Source organism: Microcaecilia unicolor, chromosome 1 (assembly GCF_901765095.1).
Source record: "Microcaecilia unicolor chromosome 1, aMicUni1.1, whole genome shotgun sequence".
In the NCBI taxonomy this organism is placed as follows: domain Eukaryota; kingdom Metazoa; phylum Chordata; class Amphibia; order Gymnophiona; family Siphonopidae; genus Microcaecilia; species Microcaecilia unicolor.
Genome location: NC_044031.1, coordinates 2,232,289 through 2,244,453, shown reverse-complemented (window position 1 = coordinate 2,244,453; position 12,165 = coordinate 2,232,289). Strand labels below are relative to the sequence as shown.

At 47.1% G+C, this 12,165-nt stretch overlaps 1 protein-coding gene across 1 annotated transcript in view; it reads left to right on the top strand.

The window, feature by feature from the left end:
* The window catches only part of LOC115461843 (arf-GAP with GTPase, ANK repeat and PH domain-containing protein 3-like), a 726,817-nt gene that overhangs the window by 91,062 nt on the left and 623,590 nt on the right, over positions 1–12,165 (top strand). Inside the window, exons 3-4 of the mRNA XM_030191903.1 lie at positions 1,763–1,850; positions 2,060–2,145. Coding sequence (XP_030047763.1) covers positions 1,763–1,850; positions 2,060–2,145 — 174 coding nt within the window. The remainder of the gene's footprint in view (positions 1–1,762; positions 1,851–2,059; positions 2,146–12,165) is intronic.

The following is a 12,165-nucleotide window of genomic DNA, read 5'->3' as shown; positions in this document are numbered from 1 at the left end:
CCATAACTCCTCCCCCGTGTCTCATTCATGTAGCTAAATTATGTTCCTTGCTACTACAACATCCCAGTCACATCTCTTTACCACCATTTGTACTGTCCACCATGTCATGGCTTCTCCCAATGTATGCTTAAAATTTTGTCCAGCACTGCATATGGAAGCCCGATATGATATCATAGAAGAAAACAATCCATCTCATCCAGATTATACCGTCCATCAGACGTCCACCGAGCAAGGCAATCTGGAGACCACCTGGTCGCGATGATACTTGTCCCCAGCAATACTGTGTAAAGTCCATTTATGTCCACCTTCTTCATTTCTGCTACTCCAGCCTCGATTTATGCAGATGTCTTTCATTCCATAAGGCACTGTCCTTCCCTCCTTCGCCAATCTCAGCTCCCGATCAGACCTCTGTGCACTGTATATTTCGGTCATATGGGAGGGGGCAGTGTTTGTAGGAAAGCCTTTGCCCCCTCAGCCGTATCAAACATTTGTGGTTTCCCTTCTGTAAACACTTTAAAGGCGGGCAGGGTAGAGCAAGGCGAATTGAATTTGTCTCCTGTGTAATTCTCCGCAAATCAGGGCATAGGCTTTAAGCAATAGAGAGACTCAAGAGGAAAAATCCTGGAAGCATAACACTGGCTTATTCTCATACATCAGTGTTCCTTTACTTCTAATGGCGCATAGTATTTCAGTTTTATGGACAAAATTCAACAACTTGAAAATTACTACTCGGGGTCGCGCCTCCGCGGACTGCCGCAGGCCCAGCTGGTGCGCCCACTCAATACGGAGCACTCCTGCCTCCGACTGCAACTGCAGGCTCTCACTTAGCCAGGCTTCCAGGAAGCTCCGCAGCTCTGGTTCAGCGATCTTCTCAGATAGACCCACCAAGCGCAAATTTGCTCGCCGCGATCTGGTTTCTGTGTCATCTAGCTTATCTTCCAGGGTGTGCACCTTTTTTTGCAGCTCATCATGTCCAGTAGTCAACTGTAAGACCTTATCTTCTAAGTCCAACACCCGCTGGCAGCACGTGGCAAATTCTCCATTTAAGGCTTCCATGATATCCAGCTTATCTGTGACCCCTTGGAATCGCCTATCCAGCATCTATCGCCGTCTTCACCTCGTTGACGACCTCCGTGATCCACGCGGAGCCTACCGCGCCAGGCCCGGAGTCGCCCTCTTCCGCCATCTTGCTCTCACGCTGGTGTGGCTTTTTCTTTTCGTGGCACACGCGTCGCCTTTGCAGTGAATAACTGCGCGATCTGCAACCTTGTCACTGTGCAGGACAAATTCCCCTGCTTTCAGTGGAAAGGGTCAGCGAAAATCCCTCGTTTTCCAGGTATTTGCAGGATGGGGCCCGGGAGCGCTCTCCTCCTACAGCCGCTCGCTACTACGGCATCATGTGACCCCTGTAATTTACTTTTATTATCTCATGTACATATCCCTTTACATATTTCAATATGTTCTTTATTTGTGTATTGTTTTTTTTATAATTTATGTTTTTAAATTTGGTTATAGACTCCTGATACAGGCCTAATGGCCGAAACACGACGTTATGTCTAGTCTTTATATCACAATAAACTTCTCTTTTATTATACATCTTCTCAGTCTTTGGGATCCTTGATCGTCCTCCCACTTTTTGTATTATTGTTGTTCTCCGTGGAGAGTCTTGAGTTCTCCGCCTTGCGGTGGATTTTCTCTCAGAGATGTTACTGCACATAAATAGTTCTAAATTAAGCAGTTGAACTATTGTTTTATTTTGTAGGGTATTGTGGGTAACCTGTCCAGTGGAAAGTCTGCTTTGGTGCACAGGTACTTGACAGGAACATATGTGCAGGAGGAGTCTCCTGAAGGTAAGTATTTGCTATTTAATATTTATGATATGAATATGCTTATGTAGCCTATTTTCACCACTGTAGTGAGATAGTAGGAGTCTCTGAAGGTAAGGGTGCTGGCTGTTTATAGGGTCAAATATTCAACTGTTCCAGGAAAATCTATATTATTTGTTTTATTGATTTAGTATCGTGAATAGTTGACTTGGTTTCTGTGCATTGTGTACCAGGTGGAAGGTTTAAGAAGGAGATTGTAGTAGATGGACAAAGTTACCTTCTGCTGATTCGGGATGAAGGGGGACCACCAGAGCTACAAGTAAGAATGCTTTGTCCTAGTCTATAATATTTATCCTGTAGTACATATGTGGAATATGTCCTGTTTTTTTTATCCTGTCCCAGGGATCATCAAATCTGCCCAGTCGTTATCTCCTGCCCTAAGCGGGCCTATTATTGCCTTTGCTGTGAATTTTGGGATTTGCTCCATTTGCTTCCATTAGTGTACTTTTAATTTATTAACTTACTAGACTGCTTTTCCTTTAACACATCAAAGTGGTTGCAGTGCCAAGTTAGTGCAGAAGGCTCGGATGACATAGGTTGCTAAAGATCTACCCCAAAACACTTGTTCTACTGGCATTAATGTGCTCAACACACAGCTTAAGAGAACATAACACAAAAATACTGGGGAAAACCGATGATCCATCTATCTCAGTATTCTTCTTCCAACAGTGGCCAATCCAAGTCACAAGTACCTGGCAGAAACCTAAAGTGTAACAACATTCCATGCTACTAATCCCAGGGCAAGCAGTGGCTTCCCCATGTCTGTCTCAATAGCAGACTATGGACTTTTCTTTCAGGAATTTGTCCAAAACTTTTTTGAACCCCAGGTACGCTAACTGCTGTTACCACATCCTCTAACTAGTTCCAGAGCTTAACTGTTCGTTGAGTGAAAAAATATTTTCTCCTATTCATTTTAAAAGTGTTACTATATTACTTCATTGAATGTCCCCATGTCTTTGTAGTTTCTGAAAGAATCAGCAATCAATTCACGTTTACCCATTCTACAACACTCTGTCATGTACCCTCTCAACAATCTCTTTTCCTTAGCGTCAGCAGCAGATGAATCCTGAGACCTTTTAGGTTGTGTCTGTCTACCAGCAGGTGGAGATGGAGAGCACTGATTTGCCCTGTGCCTAAGACCCTGATGGCGAACCTATGACACGCGTGTCAGCACTGACACGCGTAGCCATTTTCGATGACACGTGGTGCCGCCACAGTGTGGTCCGCCCTCCCTCCTCGCTCCCGGAAACTAACCTTAAAGCCTCCTTTCACATCGCAGCAAGCAGCAGCAGGGCAGGCCACTCCTTCCTTCCGTGTCCCGCCCCCGCCTGACGTAACGTCCGCGAGGGCGGAGCACAGAAGGAAGGAGGAGAGGTCTGCCCTGCTGCTGCTTGCTGCGACGTGAAAGGAGGCTTTAAGGCTAGTTCTGGGCCCGGTAGCGGGTGGAGGGGGGGCCCAGCAACCTCGGGTGGGCAGCGATCTCGGGTAGGGGGGGCCCGGGGCGGTCCTAGTAGCAGTGATTTTTCTCGAAGTGACACACCACCCGAGTTATGCTCGGTTTTTTGGCGAATTTTGACACACCAAGCTCAAAAGGTTGCCCATCACTGGCCTAAGAGGATGTGAAGCTCCCTGGCCTGTCAGTATTCTCTATCTCCAGCGGACGGATGGACGTGTTCCACAGACCCCTGGCTTTTTCTGCAGCTTCTGTTTTGCCTTTGCTGGTTCAGTGGAGCTGGGGGTGTACTGGCTGAATGACGCCAACTTTAGAGGGTACCCCTGGTCACTCGAGGTCCCTACCCCACCCTGTTCTCCTCTCCCTGGTCTTTCCACCAGCCTCTACTTCCTCACAGAGTTTCTTCTTAAAAAAACAAGGATCTGGGGTTCCTAGCCCATTATAAACCATAAAGCTGTATTCTCTGTTGATCACCCCACCCCTCACCTATCCACACCCATCCTGTTAGAATATCAATGATATGCTTTGATGTTCCCATGCATACCTCCTACTCACCCCCATCCTCCCACCCTGTCAGACTGTCATACTAATGCTTGAATTTTTCACTTATATGCACTGTCAGCTAGCACATTTGCTTATTTCCGATCTGACGAAGAAGGGCAACCTTCGAAAGCTAATCAAGAAATGTATTAAGTTATGTCCAATAAAAAAGGTATCATCTTATTTTCTTTTCCATGTTTTATTTTGTTTGATTTCTATTGATATTCTTAAAAAAAAAAAAAAGACTGGTTCCTATCTGGTGGACTTGTTGTCTCCATAATGAGAGAGTGAGATAGCTTCAGACTCCCTGCCTTAATGTTGGACTGATTCGTGCCGCTTCTGTTTCAGCTGGGATGTTTTTTATTTCTTTTCTTTAGCCTTGCAGCATTTCTCTCACAACTCCTTGCTTGCATGGCAGCAGAATTGGTGAAGCGCTGCTTCTGCTGTGTGAAGTAGAGAGCAGTGTTTGGTCTTTCTTGTGTAGGGTGCTCGGGTCTTGATGCCCTGGATATCTGTGGTGGCGACGTGAAGGCTGGGGTTTTCCATGCATGGGAGCTGTGTTCTTCCCCTTGCACTGAAGATGTGGTGGCCATTTTGTTAGCGCCTGGAGCAGTTATCGTGGTTTCCCTTCCTCTGCTGCAGTTTGTGCTCTTGTACTCACTGTGGGTGCAGGGGGGAGGCTTAGGGGTGTTCCCTCTTGGGGGGAACTGAGATGCCCTTCTCCCTGGAGTTTGTGTTACTTCTTCATCGAGCTTTTTTTTACTCAAGCAGTCTTCTGCTGGGACTGATAGCCTTTCTAGCATAACAGCCCCTTTGGGACCTTCTCCATAGGATGTGGTTCCTGCATTGAAGCGGAGGCATTGGTGGTTGGAAAAGTCCATAGACCATTATTAAATTGACTTGGGGAAAACCCATTGCTTATTTCTGGGATAAGCAGCATAAAATGTATTGACTTTTCTGGGATCTTGCCAGGTATTTGTAACCTCGATTGGCCACTGTTGGAAACAGGATGCTGGGCTTGATGGACCTTTGGTCTGTCCCAGTGTGGCAATACTTATGTACTTATGACTTGGAGGGGGTCTTCAGAGAAACCCTTGATGGCTGGCACCAAGAAGCCGCCCAAAGCTTTTCTTGTTCATGAGTCTGTCCTTTAGCTTATTTCTGCGCAGTGGTCTCAGCTTCATGCTGGCTTCCGGGTAGTGAAAGTGATGGCTTGCCTCTATCCTGTTTCTCAGGATGGATTGGAATGCTTCTGTCTTAGTGGCAGCAGTCACAAAAAAGACTACGCTTCTGGTGGAGGGATGTGTTGTCCTGAAGGACATGCAGGACCACAAGCTTGAGTCCGCACTCAAAGATGTCTTTTGAAGTTTCTGCTTTGTCTTTGCAGGCGGCCATCTGCGGTTCCTATGCAACCCACGTTTCTCTGTCTTGGGTATAACAGGTGGCTGACGCCTTGTTAGACTTGGGGGCGCAACCTTCAATGGAGTTTTCTGTTGTGGAAATTGGATTGGCATATTGCATTAGTTGGTCAGGGCTTCGGCTGAGCAGATTGCTTTGGCCGTGATGGGCCGCCGATTGTTGTGGTTGCTCCACTGGGCCGCTGACTCTGCTTACAAGCAGCATTTGGTTAAGCTGCCATTTAAGAGTAAACTCCTGTTTTGGGAGGATTTGGAGAAGTTGCTCAAAGAGCTGTGTGATTCAAAGTCCCAGTGTCTGCTGGAGGATAAACCCTGTTTGGCCTGTAGGGTGAGTCAACAGCAGGCTCGCTTTCGAGATTAATAGTTGTCCTTCATTTCCGATCAAGTCCTGGTATCAACAGAGACAGTCCTTTCAGCAGGATAAGTGACCTCTTCTGCCCCTCGCACCTCACAGTGATGGGGTGCTGGTCCACTCCTCGTTTTGCGTGGGTGAGCTGTTGTCCCACTTTTACCAGTGGGTCCTTGACTTTATTCTCGATGGTCACAAGCTAGAATTTTCCTCTCCTGCTGGAGATTTTTTCTTGACATCCCTATGCTTTCAGTAGAGGGAAGTGGTTTGTTCTTCTTTGTTGCAGCTTCTACTCTTGGGAGTGATTGTTCCTGTGCCTCAGGTAGAGTTTGGTAGGGGATTACTACATTTATTTTGTGGTTCCCATGAAGGGCGGATCCTTGCGCCGGATTCTTAACCTCAGACAGGTAACATAGTAAATGACGGCAGAAAAGACCTGCATGGTCCATCCAGTCTGCCCAACAAGACAAACTCATATGTGCTACTTTTTGTGTATAACCTACTTTGATTTGTACCTGTCCTCTTCAGGGCACAGACCGTATAAGTCTGTCCAGCACTATCCCCGCCTCCCAACCACCAGCCCCGCCTCCCATCACTGGCTCTGGCACAGACCATATAAGTCTGCCCAGCACTATCCTCGCCTCCCACCACCGGCTGGCTCTGCCACCCAATCTCGGCTAAGCTCCTTAGTATCCATTCCTTCTGAATAGGATTCCTTTATGTTTATCCCACACATGTTTGAATTCTGTTACCGTTTTCATTTCCACCACCTCCCGCGGGAGGGCATTCCAAGCATCCACTACTCTCTCCGTGAAAAAATACTTCCTGACATTTTTCTTGAGTCTGCCCCCCTTCAATCTCATTTCATGTCCTCTCGTTCTACCGCCTTCGCACCTCCGGAAAAGGTTCGTTTGCGGATTAATACATTTCAAATATTTGAACGTCTGTATCATATCACCCCTGTTTCTCTTTTCTTCCAGAGTATCCATGTTCAGGTCATCAAGTCTCTCCTCATACGTCTTGTAACGCAAATCCCTTACCATTCTCGTAGCTTTTCTTTGCACCACTTCAATTCTTTTTACATCCTTCGCAAGGTACGGCCTCCAAAACTGAACACAATACTCTAGGTGGGGCCTCACCAACGACTTATACAGGGGCATCAACACCTCCTTTCTTCTGCTGGTCACACCTCTCTCTATACAGCCTAACAACCTTCTAGCTACGGCCACCACCTTGTCACACTGTTTCGTCACCTTCAGTTCCTCAGATACTATCACCCCAAGATCCCTCTCCCCGTCCGTACCTATCAGATTCTCCCCGCCTAACACATACATCTCCCGAGGGTTTCTATTCCCTAAGTGCATCACTTTGCATTTCTTCGCATTGAATTTTAATTGCCAAACATTAGACCATTCTTCTAGCTTCCTCAGATCCTTTTTCATGTTTTCCACTCCCTCCCGGGTGTCCACTCTGTTGCAGATCTTAGTATCATCCGCAAATAGGCAAACTTTACCTTCTAACCCTTCGGCAATGTCACTCACAAATATATTGAACAGAATCGGTCCCAGCACCGATCCCTGAGGCACACCACTACTCATCTTTCCCTCCTCCGAGTGAATTCCATTCACCACCACCCTCTGGCTTCTGTCCGTCAACCAGTTCCTAATCCAGTTCACCACTTCGGGTCCTATCTTCAGCCCTTCCAGTTTATTTAAGAGCCTCCTGTGGGGAACCGTGTCAAAAGCTTTGCTGAAATCTCAGACAGGTGAACCAGTTCCTCAGAGTACGACACTTTCGCATGGAAACTGTGCACTCCATCATTGCAGCGGTGCAGCTGGGAGAATTTCTAATGGCTCTGGACCTCAGAGGCCTATTTGCACATTTCCATCTGGTCCCCTCACCAGAGGTATCTGCGTTTTGCAATTTTAGGTCAGCACTTTAAGTTGGGCACTGCCTTTTGGCCTCACCACTTCTCTGCGCACCTTTTGAAAGGTGGCGGCTGCACTGCAGCAGGAAGAGACAGGCCCAGAACAGTTTACGAAACGTCTTTGAGTTGTAGCTCTTCTGCAGTCCTTGGGCTACCTATTGGTAGGTTAAAAGTGGCTTACATAGAACAAGGGGCAGTTACAAGGTATCGTGCGAGGTTGTTAGAGACAGTGAGAATCTGAAGAGCTTTCTCGTTGAAGCCCGGGTAAGTTCTTAGGAGTGTGTAATACACGGACATAAATTAGAAAGTTATAAAATAAGAGTTGAAAAAGAACACTGAAAGTCGAGAATGGTTGCATATTACATGACTATAGTTGGAAACAAAACCGAGTCAACAAAGAGGACACTATGGTAGGGTAAGGTTGCATCGTTGGTCAGGGAGGTTCCAGAGCTGGCAGGCCGTGGATGCGTAGTACATTGGAGGTATAGGTTGAGAGTCTTGGATGGGTGCATTGAAGGTTTGGCTCAGGTTGATTATTGTAAGCTTGTGTTTTTTCCGTATAGACTGTTGAATTTATGGGTGGGATTCTATTGGACCGCTGGATGGTTAGGTTAGGTCAGCAGGAATATGTTTCCTGAGTAGGTGGGCCTCTAGTTGTTTTCTGGTGGTTAGGTAGTTTTTATTTATTTTAGTTACATTTGTACCCCGCGCTTTCCCACTCATGGCAGGCTCAATGCTGCAGGCAATGGAGGGTTAAGTGACTTGCCCAGAGTCACAAGGAGCTGCCTGTGCCGGGAATCGAACTCAGTTCCTCAGTTCCCCAGGACCAAAGTCCACCACCCTAACCACTAGGCCACTCCTCCACTTTGGAAGTGTATTCCAAGTTTTAGTGCAGATATAGGAGAAGCTAGTTGCAAGAGTTGATTTGTATTTGATGGCTTTGAATGATGGGATATGTAAGGTAGTAGCGGAAGTGTAGCCAAGAGTGATCTGGTTCCTTCCCAGATGCTGGAATATTTGGGCGTGCTCTTCAACACAGTGCAGGGCTGGGTGTTTCTGCCAGAGCAGAGGTGACTCAAGCATCGGGGTAGATTTGTTTCTTGTTGCGGGATTGTGTCCCCCCATTTGTGGGACTGTTCTCAGGTCTTAAGTTCTATGGCAGTGACCCTGGAAATTTTTCTGTGGACTTGGGTGCACATGAGGCCTCTGCAACAGTCTTTGTTGAGTCGTTAGTTCCCATTTTCAGAGGACTATGAGAGGCGTCTGATTTGGCAGCTGATAGCTCAACATCAGGTGGACACTTGCAGCTGTCTGTTGGTGGAGGAAGCGGATTTGCTTCTTCATTGGGTGGAGGCTCACCTGTCACAGATCTCGGTGACGCACATCGCTGGAATGGAGACTGTGCAGGCAAACTTTCTTAGCCAGACCACTCTGGATCCGGTTGAATGGGAGCTCTCTCAGTGTTCCAGTTGATTGTCTGACGCTGGGAGACTCCCGCCATGGACTTGATGGCAGCGAACGGTAATGCAGAGGCTCCTCATTTTTTCAGCAGATGAACGTAGTAACATAGTAGATGACGGCAGAGAAAGACCTGTACGGTCCATCCAGTCTGCCCAACAAGATAAACTCATATGTTCTACTTTATGTGTATGCCTGACCTTGATTTGTATCTGCTATTTTCAGGGCACAGACTGTAGAAGTCTGCCCAGCACTAGCCCCTCCTCCCAACCACTAGCCCCACCTCCCACCACCGGCTCTGCCACCCAATCTCCGCTAAGCTATTTAGGATCCATTACTTCTGAACAGGATTCCTTTATGTTTATCCCACTCGTTTTTTAATTCTGTTACCGTTTTCATCTCCACCACCTCCTGCGGGAGGGCATTCCAAGTGTCCACCACTCTCTCCGTGAAAAAATACTTCCTGACATTTTTCTTGAGTCTGCCCCCCTTCAATCTCATTTCATGTCCTCTAGTTCTACCGCCTTCCCATCTACAGAAAAGGTTTGTTTGCGGATTAATACCTTTCAAATATTTGAACGCGGGGCCAAAAGTCTGGATGCTGTGCTTCAGCTGTGGCCGGAAGAGGTTACATAGTAACATATAGTAGATGACGGCAGAAAAAGACCTGCACGGTCCATCCAGTCTGCCCAACAAGATAAACTCATATGTTCTACTTTATGTGTATGCCTGACCTTGATTTGTATCTGCTATTTTCAGGGCACAGACTGTAGAAGTCTGCCCAGCACTAGCCTCTCCTCCCAACCACTAGCCCCACCTCCCACCACCGGCTCTGCCACCCAATCTCCGCTAAGCTATTTAGGATCCATTACTTCTGAACAGGATTCCTTTATGTTTATCCCACTCGTTTTTTAATTCTGTTACCGTTTTCATCTCCACCACCTCCTGCGGGAGGGCATTCCAAGTGTCCACCACTCTCTCCGTGAAAAAATACTTCCTGACATTTTTCTTGAGTCTGCCCCCCTTCAATCTCATTTCATGTCCTCTAGTTCTACCGCCTTCCCATCTACAGAAAAGGTTTGTTTGCGGATTAATACCTTTCAAATATTTGAACGCGGGGCCAAAAGTCTGGATGCTGTGCTTCAGCTGTGGCCGGAAGAGGTTACATAGTAACATATAGTAGATGACGGCAGAAAAAGACCTGCACGGTCCATCCAGTCTGCCCAACAAGATAAATTCATATGTGCTACTTTTTATTTGTACCTGTCCTCTTCAGGGCACAGACCGTATAAATCTGGCCAGCACTATCCCCGCCTCCCAACCACCAGCCCCGCGTCCCACCACCAGCTCTGGCACAGACCGTATAAGTCTGCCCAGCACTATCCCCGCCTCCTAACCACTAGCCCCGCCAGTTTCTCCTTTATGTTTGTCTCCTGTGGCCACTGATTGGCAGGGTTCTGCGTTGTGTTCAGACTCACCGCGGTCGAGTTATCCTCTTGACTCCTGACTGTCCCAGGAGGCCGTGGTTTATGGATCTGGTCAGTCTGTTAATAGACGCACCCTTCCGCATTCCTCTGGCGCCCGATCTTCTGCGTCAGGGTCTGGTCCGGATAGAAAATCCCTCCTGCTTTGGTCTTATGGCCTGGCTCTTGAGCGGGTGAAATTGAAGAAGAAGGGCTATTCATATTCGGTTATCGCTACCTTGTATCAGGCCAAGAAACAGTCCGCTTCTGTGGCTTACACTCATGTTTGGTGAGTATTTGAGGGTTGGTTATCCGAGAGTCCTCTCTCACCCTTTCAGGCTTGCTTACTGCATTTTTTGACTTTTTTGCATTCTGGTCTACAAAAAGGTTTGGCAGCCACTCGCTTCGCATGCAAGTTGCAACCCTCGCTTGTTATCGTAGTCGCATTGCTCCTTAGTCTTCTCATCCCTATGTTGTGCATTTCCTTAAAGGGGTTATGCATCTCAATCCTCTGGTTAGTACATATGTACATAGTAACATAACATAGTAAGTGACAGAGCCGGTAGTGGGAGGTGGGGCTGGAGGTTGGAAGGCGGGGATAGTGTTGGGCAGACTTATACGGTCTGTGCAGAGCCGGTGGTGGGAGGCAGGGATAGTGCTGGGCAGACTTACAAAGTCTGTGCCAGAGCCGGTGGTGGGAGGCAGGACTGGAGGTTGGGAGGCAGGGATAGTGCTGGGCAGACTTATACGGTCTGTGCCAGAGCCGGTGGTTGGGAGGCGGGGCTGGTGGTTGGCAGGCGGGGATAGTGCTGGGCAGAATTATACGGTCTGTGCCCTGAAGAGCACAGGTACAAATCAAAGTAGGGTATACACAAAAAGTAGCACACATGAGTTGTCTTGTTGGGCAGACTAGATGGACCTTGCAGGTCTTTTTTCTGCCGTCATCTACTATGTTACTATGACTGGTCCATCCAGTCTGCCCAACAGTCTTATTCATTCTCAATTCTAGATTGAATTAACAATGAACGTGATATTATATACTTGATCGCAGTCTTTCTTTATTGTTTCAGGGACATAGACTGTAGAAGTCCGCCCGGCTCTATCCTTATGTTCCAACTACAGGATTTGCTATCAAAGCCTATTTGAATCCATCTTGTCATTTGTGGGACACAAACCGTTAAGTACATAAGTATTGCCACACTGAGACAGACCAAAGGTCCATCAAGCCCAGCATCCTGTTTCCAACAGTGGCCAATCCATGTCACAAATACCTGGCAAGATCCCCAAAAAGTACAAACCATTTTATACTGCTTATCCCAGAAATAGTGGATTTTCTCCAAGTCCAATTTAATTATGGTCTATGGACTTTTCCTTTAGGAAGCCGTCCAAACCTTTTTAAAACTTTGCTAAGCTAACCGCCTTTACAACATTCTCCAGCAACGAATTCCAGAGTTTAATTACACGTTGAGTGAAGAAAAGTATTCTCCAATTCGTTTTAAATTTACTACATTGTAGCTTCATCGCATGCCCCCCTAGTCCTAGTATTTTTGGAAAGCGTAAACAGACGCGTCATGTCTACCCGTTCAACTCCACTCATTATTTTATAGACCTCAATCATCTCTCCCCTCAGCCGTCTTTTCTCCAAGCTGAAGAGCACCAGCCGCTTTAGCC